This window comes from Eulemur rufifrons, chromosome 19 (assembly GCF_041146395.1).
Source record: "Eulemur rufifrons isolate Redbay chromosome 19, OSU_ERuf_1, whole genome shotgun sequence".
Lineage (NCBI taxonomy): Eukaryota > Metazoa > Chordata > Mammalia > Primates > Lemuridae > Eulemur > Eulemur rufifrons.
Window position 1 is genome coordinate 92,201,678 of NC_091001.1, and position 20,139 is coordinate 92,221,816.

At 53.6% G+C, this 20,139-nt stretch overlaps 1 protein-coding gene across 3 annotated transcripts in view; it reads left to right on the top strand.

Annotated features, from left to right (window-relative positions):
- GALNT14 (polypeptide N-acetylgalactosaminyltransferase 14) overlaps positions 1 to 20,139 on the top strand; it is a 204,820-nt gene that overhangs the window by 172,194 nt on the left and 12,487 nt on the right. For all 3 annotated transcript variants that reach the window (XM_069494464.1, XM_069494463.1, XM_069494465.1), the window contains 5 exons: positions 657 to 744; positions 1,415 to 1,499; positions 4,360 to 4,463; positions 14,169 to 14,295; positions 16,570 to 16,662. In XM_069494464.1, the coding sequence (XP_069350565.1) occupies positions 657 to 744; positions 1,415 to 1,499; positions 4,360 to 4,463; positions 14,169 to 14,295; positions 16,570 to 16,662 (497 nt within the window). The remainder of the gene's footprint in view (positions 1 to 656; positions 745 to 1,414; positions 1,500 to 4,359; positions 4,464 to 14,168; positions 14,296 to 16,569; positions 16,663 to 20,139) is intronic.

Consider the following 20,139-nt stretch of genomic DNA (forward strand, 5'->3'; position numbering starts at 1 on the left):
GGAACTTAGGGAGAGGAGTGTGTTTGCGGAGAAGAGGATGAAGCCACCATTGGAAGGGCTGAGTGAAGTGCACGTGGAGGTGGCCAGTGGCTTCTTGGAGCTGAGTCTGGAAGCGAGGAGGGAAGGCGAGACCTGGCACAGGTTTGTGCGTATCTGTGTACAGGGAGCAGCTGAGGTTGGGAGTCTCCGGAGACGCTGTCCATCAACTTGTCCATGAGCCACAGGTCTGGAATGAAACTGAGAGGTTCCCTGGGGGTGTGTGACGTTGCTTCTTAGGACTGCAGGCTTGGGGTCGCCTTCCCAGCCGATCTGCCTCCTGGAGCCCAGGGAAGGGAAGGACTTCCCGGTTTCCCCTTCCTCGGTGCACAGCACCCCGCAGCCAGCCTCCAGCTGTCTGCACCGTTCTCTGATGGCCGCTGTGACGGAGGGGTCCCCGGCAGTCAAGGAAAGGCACTAAGCATTTTAGGCATCAGAACTGGAGAGGTCCCAGTGTCCAGTGCCCCATTTTATAGATGATAAAACTGAGACCCAGAGATGAAAGGGCTTGGTCAAGGCCACAAAACCCCCATCTCTGGCACCACCGGGGGGCCTTCCGAGCTCCCTAACTCCCCGAGGGCTCCTCACGGCACACTGAGCGCGCGCCTGTTGTCTTCCAGGACTACACACGGGTGGTGTGCCCCGTGATCGACATCATTAACCTGGACACCTTCGCCTACATCAAGTCCGCTTCGGAGCTCAGAGGGGGTGAGTGGGGCTGATGTCTTCTCCCGGGTGGGGACAGTGGGGAACGTTCTCAGTGGCTCGTCTGGAACGCCCGGCCTGCCTACAGTGATATAATAACTCCAGCTTGGCTCTTAGCACTGGAACTGTGGACAGCAGGGCTGGGGGTGGGCAGGACTGCAGTGCTCAGCGCTCACCCCAGGGCCTGAGAACACGATGGGAGCAAGGATTCCCCGACTGTGCGGGGCCCACGTTGCTCTGCCCTCCTCCTAGAGACTCACCCCCCGTCTCTGCCCAGGGCCTCGTGCTCCCCCCAGGACCGACTTTGAGGTGACTCATGTAGTCTAGGGGCCTCTCCCAAACTTCCTGCTCACAGCTTCTCAAGACTCAGGGCCAAGGGCCACCCTCTATGACCATCCATCCTGTCGTCCCCAGGCCCTGCCCTGGGCTCCGTATCCCCTGCCCTTTATTCCTAACTCTGCCCAGCAGAGAAGGTTCGGAGAGGCCGCGGGAGGTACAGAAAGAGAAGGAGCTGAGAGAGGGAGCTTTGGCAGCCAGGCTGCTGATCAGCCCAGGTGGGACCTGTGTCCCGGGGGCCTGCTTCTCAGGGAACCCGGGTGCTTTCGTGACCTTATGGAGAAGCTCTGTGGTGCTTCTGAGAGACCAAATTAAGCAGATCAGTGCTGTGTTTCAGGGTTTGACTGGAGCCTCCACTTCCAGTGGGAGCAGCTCTCACCAATGCAGAGGTCTCGGCGCCTGGACCCCACAGAGCCCATTAGGTAAGAAGGAAGGGTCCGTGCGAGGGTGAGAGGGCAGATCCGTCCCCACTGGGGCCTTCCCTCTGTCACATGGTGTAGGGAGGCCCTCCATATGAGATAGCAAAGGACTGGGCAGAGTCGAAGAGAGCCCTTTGCCAAGGCATCTCCACTTTTGCCCTCATTTTAGGAGGTTTTCGTCTTCATGGAGACTTCTAGCTAAGGGGACGGGGCCTGGTGGAAACCTGCTGAGAAGTGTGGTCTACTCTCACACGTGCCATGATGTCCCTGTGCTTCCTGCTACCGTAGGAGGGTCCCATGTGGGCCTCTGGTGAGGGAAGGATGGTTCTCCAGGGCCTGGAGCAGAGATCCCGGGTCTTGGGTGTCCCGTTTCAGTCCGGGAAGGTTGAAACAGCCACTGCTGTAAGTGGAGGCCAAAAGCAAGGCACAGCCACTGCTACGTGTCAACAAGCACATCTGTCCCTTCCGTGTGAGAACATGATGGTGGCATGGACCCTGGCTGCTTTGCTGAGCTGTGGGTGGCTTTGTGCTGACCCACATTCTCTCTTGCAGGACCACAGTGACCTGCACGTGGTGGCAGGTGGGGCCCATCTGAGGGCTCGGCATGGAAGAGAGCATAGTGGCCACCCCATGGGGAGCCCGTGGTCTCAGCATCAAGGGCGTGTGGCGTTGATGTCCCACCAAAGGCTGGACGGTAAACCCGTCCCAGGACTGAGATTTCTCCATCCAGCGGCTCGGGGATGCCCGGGACTATTCAAGGGCGTCTCTGTGTCTCTGATGCTGCCACATAGTAAATGTTTGATCATTTTCACCAAATTGACTTCCGTCAAGCTGAAAACCAAAGGGGATGTGAAGAGCTGTGAATAGGGATATGAATGTTGGCACTGCAGACGGGGGTGGGACTCTGTCTCACCTACCTGCCGTCCCTCTGCTCACTGGAGGAGGGAGAGAGAATGGCACCAGCTGGCCCCCAGACACTGTCCTTTCTTTCAAAGGGGAGAGGGGGCACTTCTTCCCGTGCTGAGCCTCAGGCAGCTCATGTCAGCTCCTCTGCCGCTCAGCGTGCGGCGTGGCATGGGCAGAGCATTGCCTGTCCAGACACCTCGAAGGAAGGGACCAGGTCAAGGCCAAGGTGGTGGTGCTGCGGGTCTGTCTGGGTTTCCCTCTGTCCCAGTGCCAGTGTTCTCAGGACAGGTTCTCTTCTCATGGGGCATCTCTGCTCATCAGAGCAAGCGTTTACTGGGATGAGGCCAGTTCTCAGGGAACAGCAGGGTGTAGTGGCATCAGGACACCTGGGCATCTGCACGGCTCTCCCTCAATTGTTTGATGTGGGAGAAAACTCCCTTCGCCCTCTGGACCCACTGATTGGGGGCCAGGTCCTGAGGGCTTGCCCACCAGCCCCAGCCACCGTCCTTGTACTTGCTGGAGAATTTGCTGGGCCTCTGCTCCCCTCGCCTGCCTTCCCAGCCCCTTTCCTTTCCAGGCGTCTCACAGTTATCAAGGCAGGGAGGCTGGGGCGGGGCCCCAAGAAGAGGAAACAAAGGGTATGTCAATGGGAACTAAGACAAACTCTGTGTAATAATTTAAAGAGGTTTATTCTCAGCCAAATTTGAGGGCCATGACCCGGAGCCACAGCCAAGAAGCCTTGAGCAAGTGGACTCACTGTGGCTGGGTTACAGTTTGGTTTTATACATTTTGGGAAGAGAGGAATTACAGATAAAGTCATAAATCAATACACAGAAGGCATACATTGGTTTGGCCCAAAAAGATGAGACAACTCAAAGTGGGGTCTTACAAGTCATAGGTGGGTTGAGGATTTTTTAGTTGACAATTAGCTGAAAGAGTTAGGCTTTGTTAAGATAAGGGTCTCCTATCATTTATGTGATGCTATATTGGAACCAGGTTGGGAAGTAAAACGCATCATAAAAACCTGTTTACTGAGATTTTATCATTTGTAGTCATGGCTCACCAGGCCCCCTTAGAAAGGAATTTTTTGGACAAAGAGAAAGATCAGAGTTCAGTCCTCAGGTATATGTGAGTTCACCAGGGCTGTGGTAACAACGCCCGCGTGTGGAGTGGCTTACACGGCAGACACGTGCAGTGTCACGGTTCTGGAGGTCAGACGTCTGAAATCAGGTGTCCCCAGGGCTGGTTTCTGCTGAGGGCTGGGAGGAAGGATCTGTTCCAGGCCTCTCTCCTTGGCCTGGAGGTGGCCATCTCCTCCCTGTGTCTCTTCCCATCGTCTTTGTGTGTCTGTCTCTGTGTCCCAATTGCCCCTTTTTATAAGGGCAGCAGTCCTATTGGACTAGTGCTGACCTCAGTTTAACTTGATGACCTCTGTAAAGACCCTCTCTCCAAATAAGGCCACATTCTGGGTACTGGGAGCTTAGAAGGGGGCACAATTCAACCTGTAACACAGAGGGAAAAGGGAAAAGGAGAGAGCTGGTTTCAGGAGCAGGATGTGCTGCTGATGGCCTCAGCCCTTCCTCCCTGCCCGGTCAGTGGCCACCACCCCTGTCCCCCAGCAGCAGAGCTGCAAGAGAGCCTCACTGGGCAGGGCCTGTGGAAGAGGCCAGCGGAGGCTCCCAGGCAGGTCGTCAGAGCAGCTGGAGTCCTGGGCGAGCCCCATGGGAGGTGTGCTGATGAGTGAATGTGCCTGTCTAAGAGGTCAGGCAATTTACAATCAAAGGGAAAAACGCTGGAGCTTATTCTTGTTTTAAGTAACTGGAAAATGTATCGGCCCTTCTGAGTGGGAACGAAATGGGAAGAAAATGGCCTTGAGTTCTAAACTCCTGGGGCAGAAGAGTTTGAGAGTGACCTTCCCACTATAACTAGTTCCTCTCTTTCTCTTCCAAATGCACAGGACTCCCATCATAGCTGGAGGACTCTTCGTGATCAACAAAGCCTGGTTCAATTACCTGGGGAAATATGATATGGACATGGACATCTGGGGTGGGGAGAACTTCGGTGAGTCCCTGTCCTATTCATCCTAACCTGTGCCCCTCTGTACACCCTGGGGGCTGGGGAAGGGATCTCTGAGTCCTTGGATCCCGCACCAAGCTGTCGGGGAGTCACATGTGCCTGGGATGAGGGCCTAAGACATGGTGAGTTACTACTAATGGTTGTTGGAGGGTGGTGGTAATGGGAATTGCTCTGGGGGGCCACATGGGTGCTGAGGACCAGGGAAACACACCTGGGCAGACTGCTGGGGGAAAGATGAGATGCAGCAGCCAGGAGGACCAAGGAGGAATGCCAAGTCCAAGGGGCCAGACACAGGTTAAACTAGGAGCACTGCACCTGCGAATCTGGAGTTGGAAGGAGACTGGAGAGAAAGAGAATGAGGAACAGGAACAGCAGTGACATCCGTGAACACCCACTGATGTCCTTCGGCTGCTATGAGTAGGGCACTCAGCACTGGGGAATGAGGAGGGTCTACGTCAATTGCTATAGGAACCCTGGGGGTATCTTTCAGTGGGAGAGGGGCCCAAAGCCTTGCAGATGGCCAGGTCTGGCCATAGCGTTATAGGCTGAGGTTTGCAACTGCAAGAGAAACAGCACAGTCAGAAAGACCCATGCTATCTAGCTAGTAGTAATCACGTGACCTCATTTCCCTTGTGTATTACAAGTGTAACTTCAGGGTAATAATCATACTTCTCTGGGTTCCTGTGAAAATCAGTTGAGGTCAGTGTCAGAATCCTGGCACCCCACAGGCATAGTAAATATTAGTTTCCTCCCAGCAGGTGAGACCTAAGAGATCCCTAGAATGGAAGCTGCACAAGGGCATGGATTTTAGTCCGTTTTGTTCCTGGCCATCCACGGTGCTTACTATAGGACCTGCCACATGTTGGGGCCCTTCCTCTCTCTGAGCACTGGGGCACGTGTTTGGCCTGGGCTCCCCAAACAGTGGTGCAAGCCAAGAGAATGATCCATGGGTCGTCCTGGCATTTAGCAGTAATCCCGTGCACTGTCTGCTGTCATTGTTTTCTCCTGTTTCTGCCTCCAGAGAGTTTTATGGCTTTCTTCCTCAGTCACTAAGAGTTATTTCCTAGAAATTTATGGCTTCTGGCCTGACCCACAGCATCTGTTCTCCCAAACTGGGCAGTGCAGAGAAATGCATCAGAAAAGCCGGTGTCCTGCCATACAGGGGCCAGACCGGAAGCTCAGCAAACAAAACAGACTAACCCCAACACCCCAACCAAACCAAGCCCCCTCCCTGGGACCCAGTCCAAGAAGGCCTTCTGGAACATGGTTGGGGGTTGCTGATGTGGGTTCGAGGCCAGGTCTGCCTGTACCAACCCAGGAGAACTTGGAGCCGGGTAGACCCTCGGCGTTCTCAGAGGGGCAGAGATTTCGCTCCCGCTGGGCAGAGCCAGTTGTCATGTCCTGAGGACCCCAGTTCCTCTTAGTGATGTGTTCTAGCATTTCTCCCAACCATTAAATGCGTCCTCTCTGCAGCACTTTTGGCAGACAGCAGCCCTCCAACCTCTGCTCAAATGCCACATGTAATATGTATTCACTATTTCACAGTTTAGCACATTCTGTTGTAGAGAATTTTTTTGTTGGGCTGTTAGAAAATCTTCTAAATCAAAGCCTGGCTCCCCCCTGCTCCTGTCTGTCAGGTTTGTTCTGCCCTCTTGAACCGCACAAAGTGAGCATGATTCTTTCACGTGGCAATCCCATTTGGAGTCAGGCAGTGTGTTCTTTTCAACCAAGACGCAGTCTGGTCCATTTTGGTATCGGTACAATACCTTTCCTTATAGCAGTGTTAACACACATCTGCTCAAAGCAAGTAGCAATCTCATCTAGCAGGCTTCCAAGTCTTTTGGCATTAACAAGGGCCGATTGGAATACAGAAGTTGGGAAGGGTGCTGGGAGGTGTGGGAGAGACATTTACAATCCATCACAAAATTTTTTAAACCACAAAAAAAGCGCTGCCAACAGCTATCACAGGAAACACTTCATTTTCCCCACCCCAACATCCCATTATGTTATAGCCAGCTAACAGCATTTTGAAAGCCATTTCTGGGTGGAGATATATATATATATATATATTAGCATTTTATATGCCAGAAAACGCAGTGCTTTTCCAATGGTGGCTATGTCACGTGGCAGCCTCACATCTGTTGGTGAAGTGACAAGGCACCTGGGTACCTGGAGGGCATGTGAGAGAGGGCCTGTGTGAAGATCAGATAGAGTCTATGAGTGACTCTCTAGCTGCAAAAGAGAGATGGTGCTAAGGGGTGAGGGAAGCTGCCCGGCTCCAGGGTGTGGCAGGAGGAACCTCCTGTCCCCCACCTCTACTCTCTTGTGGAATCTGACCTCCCATGCTCCTGCCAATGTGCTCTTTCTGAAATGCAAACCTCCCCACCCCTCCCAGGCCTGGCATCCACAGTGGCTCCCTCTTGTCCTACAGAGGAGGCCCCCACTTCTTCTGGGTCCCTCCCGTGGCCTTGCCCCCTCTCTGACCTCATCAGTCTGCTCCCGCCTCCAGCCTCCAGTCCAGAGGTCCGAACAGAACCTCCCACACTAGCTAGAATGTGCCTGACTCTCTACAACGACCTAACCTCCCATCTCCACCCGAGACAGAAGCTCCCTTGCACGGCACAGTCCTGGGCCACCTCCTCTAGAACTAGGACACCTGCCCCACCCTCCCTCACGCTGCGCCCCCAGCGCCGGTTCCCTCTCTGTCATTGCACTAAGCTCTCGTACGTATTTGTCTGTTTACTCATCTGTGCCTGCTGCCCAGCCTCCTATCAAACCTGGAGCTCATTAAAGCCAAGGCCATTCATCCAACTTCTCATTCTTGAAGCCCACAACAGTAGAAACTGCTAACTAAATGTGTGTTCAAAAAGCCAGAGACTGATTGGGAAGCGTGTTCAGGGTGGAAGGGCAACATGACACAATATACGAGGCGCCATTTAAAATAAGCCTCATTGCATATTAAATGGAGCCCATGATTAAGGGTTCCCTTTAAACAGGACACTAATAACAGCAGCAGGCAGAGACATCTTTCCTTCCCCAAAGTAGAATTTCTGTGCATTGTAGACATGTTTGAGTACGTGGTGTTGACTTTATTTCACAGCACAAAAATACATGAGGTTATGGGGGAAGGCCCTGGCCAGGGTGACCGTGACCTGTGCAGTAGCTTGCAGCCCTGCCCCGCCCTGTCTTGGTTTTTATCTGTTGGAAGCAGCTGAGGTTGGATGGGCTGCAGCAGCCACGGGAAAGCCACGCCTCACATACTCAACACCTCGACCCTGGGGCCACCGTTCCCACCAAGTGCTTCTAAGGTGAGCTGAACAGCTCTGATAATTGCATCAACAGTTCAGCATGAGAGCAGGTTTTAGGGAAATGTGGCTTTTAGACTTTATTTTTCAGAAGTTGATTTGCATTAAAATTGGATGCTTAAACTGCAATTTACATTACACAGGGTACGTGTAATACATCTACTTCCTTTGAGCTGCATCTTACTTTTAGCTTTTGGTCTTTAGAGATAAAAGGAATCTGTTGCCTTGGTAAGAAGTGTGTGTGTGTGTGTGTGTGTGTGTGTGTAGGTGGTCTGGTGCGGGGTGCACATTTCCAAAAAGGAGGCCTTGGCACATGCAGGAAGGGAGGTATGGGATTCCTGAATTAGAATGTGGGATTTCCAAAGCAGAGGAGGCACAAAAGACTGCTGAGCAGAGACAGATGAAGTGGGCCCAGAGAGGAACCACCACCACTTGCCACCTCCAGAACGTAGACAGGGACACCAGGCTACGCCAGGCTTGGCTCCCCGTGCGTGTGCACACGCACATGTGTTATATAAAGAACACGGGCAGATAGACCTAAGTTTGAATTTGGTAGCCGTCACTAGGCGTCCTTGGGAAGGTTCCTTCACCTCAACTGTTTCCAGTTCTCGAAAGTGGAGCCAATGACCCCCGTGGGAGGAAGAATCCCCCGCAAAGATGTCCATACTCTAATCCCTGACACCTGTCAGGATGTTGCCTTCCAGGGCAGAAGGGATTTTGCAGATGTGATGAAGGTCACCGGTCAGTGACCTGAAGGCAGGAGATTACCCTGGCTTCTCAGGGTGGACCCTTATAAGCAGAGAACTTTCTCAGGCTGGAGGCAAAAGAGAAGTAGCAGAAGGAGAAGCCAGAGGGATCTGAAGCATGAGAGGAACCGGCCAACCCCATTGCTGGAGGGGGTGACACGGATGTAGCTGAGAAAAGCCCCAGGTCGACAGCTGCAAGGAAAAGGGAACCTCAGTCCTGCAACCCCAAGAATTGAGTTCTGCAAACAACCTGAATGAGCATGAAAGCAGATTGTTTTTCAGAGCCTCCTTTCATAATCCCGTTGACATCTTGATTTCAGCCTTGAGACCCTAAGCAGAGGACCCAAGCAAACCCAGCCACTAAGTTTGCAGTTGTTTGTTACGGCAGCAGTGGAAAACTATCACGGTCCCTGTATCACGGGGCTGTTGTGAAGATAAATTAGATGATGCAAGCTCTTCCGCTCCACCAGGATGGGCTGCCTTCCCCTTGCGGCTACATGTGAGCAGCATTTGTTATAGGAGGGTTGTGTCTGACCTGCTGGAGTACTTTACTCCTGGCACTTTCTCTTTTGGCCTCACCTTTTCCATGATCAGTGGCTCAAGATTAAGGAAATGGCCTCATCTGAGACAAGCATCCAAGTCTGATGAAAAGGCATCTTTTTCCCCAGATGGAGAGTAAAGCTCATGTAGCCCACCGCCCTGTTCCTTGTCTGGGCTCCGTTGCTGAAGCCTTGTGCCCAGGCGAGATCCCTTGAGGCCATCCTCTCCTGCTGCTCCTGAACGCCTCCAAGTCTAATCGAGTCCCATTGACACTGGCTGTTTGGTTTTCATAGGGAACATGGAAAGATAAAGGGTGTCACCTTGGCATTTGCAGTCATGTGGCCATTGGTGACCGTGGCGTGTCTGTGGTTAATACTTGTCTAGAGTAGGGGGCCTGGGTGGAGCCTTGATTGTCTCAGATGTGGGTGAAGTGCAGATTCAAAGCTGTGTTTTGTGGGCCAATAATATTATGTCTACTCAAGTCTATGTGTTCATTAAAGAATAATAACAGAGTTTGCTTCCTGGCCCAGTAGCCCCTGGGAATGTGAAGATGACCCCAAAGGCAAGGTCCTGTCCACATAAATGTGTGCACTTATGAATGACAATAGCCAGGTGAGTGTCTATCTCTCTCTGCCCACCACCATCCTCTCCAATCCCTTTGTGCCCAATAGATTTAAACCTGGCCAAAGGTAGAATGGAGAATATTACTGTGTATACAATATACATACATATACATTATATGAGGCTCCATTTAAAACAGAGCCCGTGGCATTCAGTGGTACCCACATGGGATGGCTCTCTAGGCCTTTGTTTAAAAACCGGGCTATACAATGAAATTAGAACCTTGGCCAATATGGGCAAACAGTGGCATGTGAACAGCGGTGGTTTGCTTCCTGGGGAGAAAGCTGTTCCTTCTCCCCTACATTCCTGTCCACCATCTATGGGCTTGCCAGGTAAATGTTGGTTCTGGTGAAGGGTCAGGGCCCCAGGAGGGCTGGTAAGAACGACTGATGAGTTGATGAGGAGGTAGAATGAAAGAAGTGGGAATGGAGGTGGGGAGAGCAATTTGCTCTCAAATATTAACCTGATGTTTAAAGAACGTGAGACGATAACAGAGCCCCCAGCGAGGATTGGATAGTTACACATCTCCCACCTGGAATTCAAAGTGAGTTTGGGTCTGTGCGAGACAACAGTCATTGCCCGGAAGAGTATGCGGGCACTGACTCAGCAAGAACCCCCTAGGAACTCCCTACGCAAAACCTTGTTGCTCCCTCCTCTTTCACTTAAGAAATGATGACTCTGCAGGAGCTGCGGCCTTGGGGAGCAGAGGCCTAGCTGCACCTGGAGGGCCCCTGCCCCGGCCCACCTCGGTCTTGGCACTTCCGAGAGCACCTGCACAAGGCCCGCTTCCTGGGGCCCCGGGATTACAAGACTTTCCCAAAGACTTCGGCACATATCTGTGGGCCACCAGGCCTGGCTCGTGGTCCTGAGAGGATGCACATCATTATCCTGAAGTCAGCGGTATAGATCAGGGAAGGGCAGCTATGTGTCCTGGGTGCTAAGCACTCCGCACTGTAGAACCTATAAATCATCACGCTAATCTGAAAACTCTAAGCCGCGTCCCTTGTCCGCCTCGTGACTCTGGCAGCCGCACAGCGAGCCGTGTCAGGCCACGTGCTCCAGTGATTTCAGGTGCGACAATCTGGACTCCAGAGCAGAGAAACTCTTAACTCATCTCAGCTGCAGGTTCCTCTGGGCAGCGGCAGCCGGCCTGAAGGACAAACTGAGATGGACATTTTTCAGGACTGGACGAGTGAGTTGATAACGGGGGCATGTGACAGCTAGTTATATATTTGTCACTCTGTTTGTGAGTGCCTTGAAGTGAGGATCCTTGGATCCACAGCAGCTGTGTTGGCCGGTGGCGGGGTGGTGTCGGGGAAAGAGCGTGAATTCTGGAGTTGGGGAGATTCCCAGCTGCTCGCTGCCGGCTGTCCTATCAGAGTTGCTTCTGCGTCACAACACGAGAACATCGCTAACCGCTGAGCAGGGTTGTTAGGAAGACTACGGAGCTACTGCCAGAGGAGGAACCTAACAACACCTGTCCCAGAAGGAAATGAAGGGGTCATTTTCCTCCCAGGGCTGATGTTTGCAGAATTGTGACACTCTGAATTTTTGCACCAGGGCAACAGACGCAGGAAAATGAGGAGGAGGAAGGTTGGGCTGGTTTTAGGGGAGGCAGAGAGGAGGCAGGGCTGCAGTGGGCCATGGGGGGGTGCTGAGGGGTAGGAGACGTCTTGGGTGGGGTGGTGTCCCGTGGACCTCAATGGAAGCCTCCACCGGTCAGGGGAAGTTGGGGCTGATGAGATGGAGGTGAGTCCTTGGCGTCCAGTGCTCTCTGGGAGCAGACGAGGAAGCAGTGTCAGGAAGACACTTGAAGCCAGAGCCTTGGGGGGACGTAGAAGAATGTGGGGAGACCAGAAGGAAGGTGGAGAAGGACCAGGCCAGGGGACAGTGCTGTCCAAGGTGGGGCCCTGTGCACGACTGAGGCAGGGGGAAGCTTCAGAGAGAAGCCGAGTTCTGGGTGAAGGGAGCTCAGGGAGAGAAGTGGCGGGTGGGGGGTGGGAGTGGGGACGACGTGGGCCAGGCGTAGGGTGGCGGGATTTGCTTTGCAAATGCACAGGGACATATGTCTCATCTGAATACATGAAAAGGAAGAGACTGTCACTGAAACAGGCGTGTCCTTAGGAGAGAGCTGGCACAGAACGTGTGGGTTATATCTAGTAAGCAAGGACTCCGTCTCTAGTGATGCAGGATTAGAGCGTTTTCCGTTTTGGGAACTGGAGCAGACCCTGTTTTGACTCCCTGGAGAGGAATTGATTGGAGCGTAGACATGTTCAGGAAGACGTCCTGAGACTCAGATTCACATGTGCTGACACACTCTGCCACCAACCCCTATGTGCCCCAGTGTGCTCACTGCAAGACGGAGCGTGGGTGCCGGGCACGCATGTGCCAGGCTGGGGCACACACCATTCAGATGGTGCCCAGCCAAGTGCCAGCTCCATAGCGTGGAACTTCATGGAGAGTCAAAGTCTCAAACGTGACGTCCACAAATTTCAAGCGTCTCCTGCAGCGTGGCGGAAGTTAGAAGTGGGCACGGGTGGGTACTGCACATCAGTGCCCGTGTTTTGGAGACACCGGCTTCCGAGGGCGTCTCAGGATCACTGCCGCTGATCCTCCCCTCACACTCAGAGTTGACACAGGTATTCTCAAAATTCCATTTCATGCGATGCTGACAGCAGCCCTGCAGAGTGCGTTTGTGATCTTTGACTTTTGAGGGAATCAGGCCTCCACAAGGTTAGGCAGTTTTCCCAGGGACACAGCTGGTAGTTACTGCAGCCTCAGGCCTGGTGGCCCCCGAGCTAAGCTCGCCCTGTTTCCTTCCCGCCACGTTCTCACCATCACTCAGTCGCAGTGGTGAGATGTCCTTTCTTCTCCCTAGAGGCTGTGCTGCCCCCACGCTGAGGGAAACCCAGGCTTCCTGGGAATCAGCAGCAGCAGGCAGGTGTGGAGAAGGTGGGGGTAGGGATGGTGTGCAGGAAGTCTCACCTGTAGCCCTGTGGCCTTTCCAAGGAGGCTTGGGGGTGAGGGGCAGCTAAGGTGGCTGGGGACAGGTGAGTGAGAGCCAATGAGGGTCAGGATGAAGAATTCCGGCCTAAGCATCTGCTTGGAGACCTGGAAGGAGGGGAGAGAGTGTGGGAGTGGAAGGGAGTGAGGAGCAGAGGAGAGAGAGGGCCCACAGAGAAGAAACCTGGAGAGGCTGGGAAGTGGGGCCCAGGGTGCTGGAGGGTGCAGGGCACACGTGTCGGGAAGGCCCTGGGATACCCGCATCCTCGATCCCTGCCCCTCGACACTTGTCCTGCATCCACATGGCCCCTCGCAGGTGCAGCCACCCTGGGCGTGGACCTTTCGTGAGCCAGCCTGCCTTGCTCATGCTTTGGACGCGACTGCGGGAGCACAGGCCACGCAGGAATTCCTGCAGATCGGAAGCTGCCTTTTCTGCTAGTGCCATACACAGTAGGGTGCAGTCAGCTAGGCGGTGCATTGTCTGTAGAGAATTTAAAAGCACTAATAATGCTGTCTAACAGTCTTTCTGATTTTTAATGTTACCCCGCACTGGCAATTCTAACCAGCGGCCCCTGCCCCCTTGGGGGGCCACTGCTTCCTCCCAGGGGCGGAACGTGCTTCCAGCCTGCTGCGTGCGGTAGTCGCGGTGAGGAGCACACTCATCACAGCCGCCTCTGCTAACTCCAGCCACCCCCTCGCTGAGGTCCCATAGCAGCAGCCACCCAGGAAGAAACATGTGTGTGTGTGTGAACCCCGGGGACACAGCCAATAACAGCTCTGAGGCTCCTAGCATTTTCTACGGTTGCTTTCAGCTCTGATTTTCTGCTCCCAGACTTCCTCCTCCTGGGCTGCAATGCAGGTGGCTCTTACCCAGTGGTAGAATTGCAGTCTTGGTGCAATGAACTCTGGTGGACACCTTGTCCAGATGCCTTCTAGGGTCTCAGTCCTCTCTGTTGCATCCTTGCCATGTAGTTTTCTAGCCTGTCCTACGTCTTCTCTAGACAGTCATCTGGGCCTTGATAGTTAGGAAATTCTACTGTATTCTCAAATGAAATTGCTTTGTCCTCAGTCCTGATTCTAACCCTCTGGGGTCACAAGGAATGTGGCTAATCCATCTTCCACCGTGAAACCTTCCACATGTTCAAAAGCAACTCTCTTGGTGCCCCCCAAGCCTCCTCCTTTCCAGACTACAGTCCCAGCAGAGCCCCCACCCGAGCTATGCTTGGTGCTGGCTGTGTTCTAGGAGCTAGCGTGCCTGGCACTGCTCCTATATTACCTTAAATTCCCCTCCAAAGTGTTGTTTTGTTTACAGATGGGGAAACTGAGATTGCCCAGCCAGTGGAGCTCGCAGCCTGGCTGCAGAGTCTGTTCTTAGCCACTGTGCCCAGGCTGGGTAAAGGGGGCTCCCCAGCACCTGGGGCCTCCAAGCTGGAGGGCCAGTGAGAGGAGGTGATAGGGGCGTGACTGTCTTGCAGAAATCTCCTTCCGAGTGTGGATGTGCGGGGGCAGCCTAGAGATCATCCCCTGCAGCCGGGTGGGGCACGTCTTCCGGAAGAAGCACCCGTATGTTTTCCCAGATGGAAACGCCAACACGTATATAAAGTAAGTGCCCCAGGGGCTCGGCGAGTGTGGGCAGCGGCATGTGTGGCCGTGGCCAGGGGTTGCTGCTGAGGGGCTGCAGCCACCCCTGGTGCTCTGTTAGGCTGCCTGAGTCCCCTGGTTGGACAGGGGCCACACGTCATGCTCCCTGGACTCTGGCTGGCCAGGGGATGGCTTCAGAGGCTTCAAGTCGCTGGTCAGTGCCACCCTGAAGGGTGCGAGCTCCTGGTATTTGGGGTTGTGTGGATGGGGGAAGGGCAGCCCTTTTTACCCCTGAGTTCTAGATCTGCTGCTCCCACCTTCAGGCTGGGTCACTAGGGGAACTGGCAGGCACAGAGGGTACAGCTTAGCCTGCTCCCAGGCCTCACCAGTGCGTGGAAATAGTCTGGGCTGGGGCAGGGCCTGAGCCCCTGGTCCCTGTCCCCAGGTATTCTTACCTCCTACCTGGGGGATGGAACATCCTTGCAGGGACCCCTTCATACGCCCTCCTCCTTTCCTTGATCCCTCCACTTCCCATCTTCCTCTTCTCCCTTCAGAGTAATCCCTGCGCATCCCTCTCCCCTCTTTCATCTTCTCCTCCCGCTTCCCTCCCTCCCCATCCTCTGCCTCTTGTCATCTGATACCTTCGCTCTTCCACTGTCCCCTCTTCCTCTTTGTTCTGTCACTTGGTCCATTGGGGGAGGGAAGCTACATACCCTCTGGTGCCCCTCGTTAAGGTGTCACTGTCCCCTCCTGTGTTCTATCCCCCTCGGGTCTCCGCACAGGTGTACAGATATGCGTCACGACCTGACACCATCCCAGGGGAGGCAGGGGGTGAGCAATGGGACCGTGAGCCACACCTTTAGTGAAAACGGGAGGGTGATGAGAGAATCAGCAGGCGGGGACAGCGGGGACAGACGGCAGAGCTGCCTCAGCTCTCGTGTTTAAAAGGAAAAGTCAAAAGGAAAGGTCAGCTGGGGCATCCGGTGCAGAGAAGCCGTGTGGCTGTGCAGGGCCGTGTGGCCGCCTGCAGGGGCCAGGCTGGGAACGAGGCAGGGCTTTGAGACCGGGCCCCGGCCCATGGGCATCCTGCACCCCACTGGTGTGCCACTCCGATTGTGGAGAAATGAGGCACAGATGTCTGCTGAGCAGCTTCCACTCCGCTGGCGGTTAGGCCGGTGGCAGGGCCAGCGAGGCTCTAACTGGCTCCAGTGCCCACAGGCCGTGCTGCGTGTGCACGTGTCAGCTCAGGTCCTGGCGTGGAAGGTCCTCCCACGCTCCTGTGTCGGGTGCCTCTGCTCCAAAGCACAGTGTGCATCCGGAAGAGCACCCCCTTTTTAGTTGGACCCCCAAGGTACCTACTTGGACCTTGGCAAGTGCCACGGCCGCCAAGACACTAGTCACCTAACTATTTCGTGATGTCATTTCTCTCTGCTCTGGGGCTCTTCCTGGTAGCCCCACACCCCTGACTGCTAAATGATGACATCCTCAGTGTCTCTCTCTGTCTCCACTTCCATGACCTTTGGGATCAGACTCATAGCAAATACCTGATTAAAGAACCTTAGCGTGCTGGCAGAATATCTGGAAGAGGAAGCTTGATTCCTTAGTGCTTCACACCTGCACCAGGCTAAGTGCGTGGCCTGCAGGAAGACCTGTTTGTGCCAACTGTCCCCTTGGAGAGCTGGGACCTCAGCACTTCCCTGTGGTGGAGGGGAGAACCCAGGAGCATCAGCCAGAGGATGGCCAGAGCTTGAGCATCCTTCATCCAAACTCATCTGCAATGTTTTGAGCACCAACATGACACCACAAGTGTAAAATTCCACACCTGACCTCATGTGATGTGTTGCAGTCAAAACGCAGGTGCACAACACAGAGTTTATTCAGCATCCCCAGAGAGAAATAAAATTACCTTCAGGCTATGTGTATAAGGTGTATATGAAACATAAATGAATTTCATGTTTGGGCTAGGCTCCCATTCCCAAGATATCTCATTATGTGTATGCAAATATTACAAAATCCAAAAACAAAGAAACCCGAAATCCAAAGCACTTCTGGTTCCATGCATTTTGGATAAGGGATACTCAACCTGAATGACAATCCTGTGTCTTGGGGTAGAGGCCCCTGTGGAGATTGGGTGGGGCTTAGCTGGGGCAGCGCCCTGGGAACAATGACATTGGGGAGCTGATTGTGGTGGCCCCCACCTGGGCGGTGCTGCCGACTCAGCCCACATGTGTGTATTTTAACTGGTACCCACAGCCCCTCTTAGTCAGCCCCTTACGACACTCCCTGTCTCCCCAGGAACACCAAGCGGACAGCAGAAGTGTGGATGGATGAATACAAGCAGTACTATTATGCTGCCCGGCCCTTTGCCCTGGAGAGGCCCTTTGGGAAGTAAGTGTCCCTTCAGTCCAGAAGAGGCCCACGGTGGGTGTGCAGGGCTTTAAGCAGCTCTTGAATATGTCCGGCTTTTTGCAGAAAGGTGGGATGCAGGTTAGACAGCCTGAGTCCCTCCAGGTCGGACAGAGTTCCTCCTTTCTAGTACTCAGTCACCCAAGCCTCAGTTCCCTCCCTCCCTGGAGGAACAGTCTGCATTCAGATGTCCCCCACAGCAGTGCTCAGCCTTCACAGGAGAAGAGGACAGGGCAAGGAATGTTTATTAAGAACTGGATACCTTTATGGAAGGCATCTCATTTATCCTCCCCAGACTCTGAGAAACAGGCTTGATTGCCCCTATTTACAGATGAGTAGACTGAGGCTTCTACAGGTTAAGGTGCTTGCCCTAGACCACACAATGTCAGAGGGGAATGCAGGCTCAAACCGCATCTGTCTGATTCTAAAACTATATGCGCTTGCATTCCCCAACCCAGAGCTGATTGGAGTAGAGAAAAATAGTGACTTCATTTATTTGTGTTATCATTTATGTTTCTTTGGGGACAACCAATGGCTTTTTGTCATACTAATGTCACTCACTAGTCATAGGAAGGCTGCTGAGGAGATGGGTTTTTTGCAGCCTAAACTTCATGGGTCAAGTCCATCACTGCATGGGAGAGAGTTCAATCAGAGCCCGCCCAAACGATTTGCACCTCTGAAATCATAAATCCATGCTGTCCTTCCCGTACAGGCACTGTGAACCTCCCAAGGCATTCATTCTCGGACCTCATCAGAACTTCTGGTCCATTGACCATGTGCACCCCGCCCCCTAGGTCCCTTCTCTCTCCAGCTTGGACACGCTCTTGCTTGAAGACAGTGCTCAGAGGTCTTGTCCTCAGATCTTTTGCCCTGTTGTCCATCTAACACCACCCTCCCCCTGTGCAAAGTTTTCTCAACCTGGATGAACCTGACTACCTTGTCCTCCCCTGCACACAGGCTGCTGAACAGCACTGGGAAAGATCAGCCGGTGCTACTAGTAATACTCCATGCCCGTCGTCCCCGCGAGGCCCCCGGATGCCCACGGGCCCTGCTGCCTTCCTAGCTAGCGTTCTCCCTCGGTCGTCATTAAACTTTCTCTACTGTCCCCAGCCCTTGAGTCTACCCCACTCGTTTCACTGGCAGTAGATGACACCTCCTATTTTACAGATGAAATAGAGGACATCAGCTTCCCAAGACAAACCAACACATTAATGTCACTGCATCTGCACCATCCTTCTCTGTCTCTTGTCTCAAAGGACGAGAAGTGCTTCCTGCTGCGGTAGGCCAGGCCTCCGCCTGTACCCCGGGTGCACCATTCGTTCCCGCATTCATCCATAAATCAACATTTGTCGAGTTCCCACTGCCTGCATTCCTCTCCTCTTGCCTCCTGGTGCAGGCCCTATCTAACTTTAATGCGCACACAGATTTCCTGGGGATCTTGTTAAAATATGAATTCTTTTTTTTTTTTTTTTTTTGAGACAGAGTCTCACTTTGTTGCCCAGGCTAGAGTGAGTGCCGTGGCGTCAGCCTAGCTCACAGCAACCTCAAACTCCTGGGCTCAAGCGATCCTCCTGCCTCAGCCTCCCGAGTAGCTGGGACTACAGGCATGCGCCACCATGCCAGGCTAATTTTTTTGTATATATATATATATTTTTAGTTGTCCATATAATTTCTTTCTATTTTTAGTAGAGACGGGGTCTCGCTCTTGCTCAGGCTGGTCTCGAACTCCTGACCTTGAGCGATCCACCCGCCTCGGCCTCCCAGAGTGCTAGGATTACAGGCGTGAGCCACCACGCCCGGCCTAAAATATGAATTCTGACTTAGAAGGTCTGCATTTCTAGTAAGTGCCCAGGTGATGCAATGCTGCTGGTCTGAGGCCTGCAATTTGAAGAGCGAGGTTCTAGTAGGGAGGTTCCCAAACTAGTCTGTGCTTTGGACCCACTGTGGCCTGGGCTCTTCCTCCAGAGGGTTGATTCACTTGGGCTGTGGTGTGGCCAGGGCTGTGGAACTTTTTAAAAACCCCCGGTTGATTCTAACATGGAGACAAGTGTGGGAACCACACTCCTGGGCCAATCTGCCCTCCATATGCCTCCACTCTCTCCCTTATCACGAGTCTCTCTGGGCATCATTTCCATCAGCATTTAAACTTATTCATAGTGTTACATCTTAAACAAAACAAACAGACAAAAAAGAGATGAGGAGAAGAAAAGAAAACAAACTACAGAAACCCTCCTTCAGCCCAGCGGTGCCATCACTGCACCTCCTCTTTTCTGCTTGTTCAGAGCCCAGTTCCGGAGGCAGAGGCTCCTTCACTGTCTCCATGCCCTCTTGATGCTCCTGGCCCCCGTGCCCTGCAACTGCTCCCACCTGGCTCCCCATGACTGACTTGCGCCCTGTATTATCCTCCACACTGCCCCATCAGCCTGAGTCTTCTCCCACCCCTCCCCCTCGGCATGCCTCTGTCCAGAGGCCGGCAGAGCTCTGCAGTGTGGCTCTTCTGCTGCTGCTCGGTTCTGCCTTCTTGGTCCCATCTGCAGGCTCAGCTTCCTCTTCCCACCCCTTACATGCTAGTCTTGGCCCCGGGTCTGTCATGAGGGCTTTTCTTGCCTCATATTCTCCCTGGCGCTAACCACCACACCTCTGCTGCCTGTACTCGCATCTCTATTTCTAACCCAGGCCTTTCCTCTGCGTTCCAGTCCCCTGTATCCAAGTAGCAACTGGACACCTTCTCCTGGATGTCTCCCCGGGGCCTGTAGCTCAAGTCCTCAACTGAACTCATGTGGTTTGCTCTTGAACACACTCCTCATCCCATATTCCCCATAACAGCCTTCCTTGTACCCTGTTGCCCACATCAGACATGTGGGGTCAACCTTGACTCCTCCCTCTCCCTCTCACCCCCTCCAAACTGTCAGCAAGTCCTGGTGACACGGCCTCATTCATGCATGAGCACCCAGGTCCTTGCTAAACTCTGAACATTCAACGTTTTAAAAAACCTGATATCCTTCCTGTCCCTGGGGAGCTTAGAGTCTGCTGAGGAGGTGTGGCTGGTGCGGTGTGAGAAGTTCTGGTGCAATCTTAGGGTGGGCTGAGGGAGGAGGCAGGGCCGGAAGGAAGTGAGGCTGGGTCAGTTCTGTGTGGCTGCCCAGGAAGGACAGGGTGGAAAGGGGCTGGGGGGAGGGCAGTGCAGAGGGAGAGAAGGGGAGACTGAGCCTGTGCTCCCTCCAGTCCCACCCACTTCCCTATCTGAAAGCTTGATCAGCACCTGGGCTTCCATACCTGCCTCCTGCTGTTCCCTCTGTCCCAGCTCCACCCCATCAGACCCGTTCACGTACCAAGAGCAAGATGCTTTTAGAGCGAGAATGTCACCACGTCATGCTCTGCTTAGAACCCATCGATTCCAGTGCCCTCAAAATAAAGTCCAGACTCCTTGGCAGCAGGACCCTCATAGGAGCCTTTATG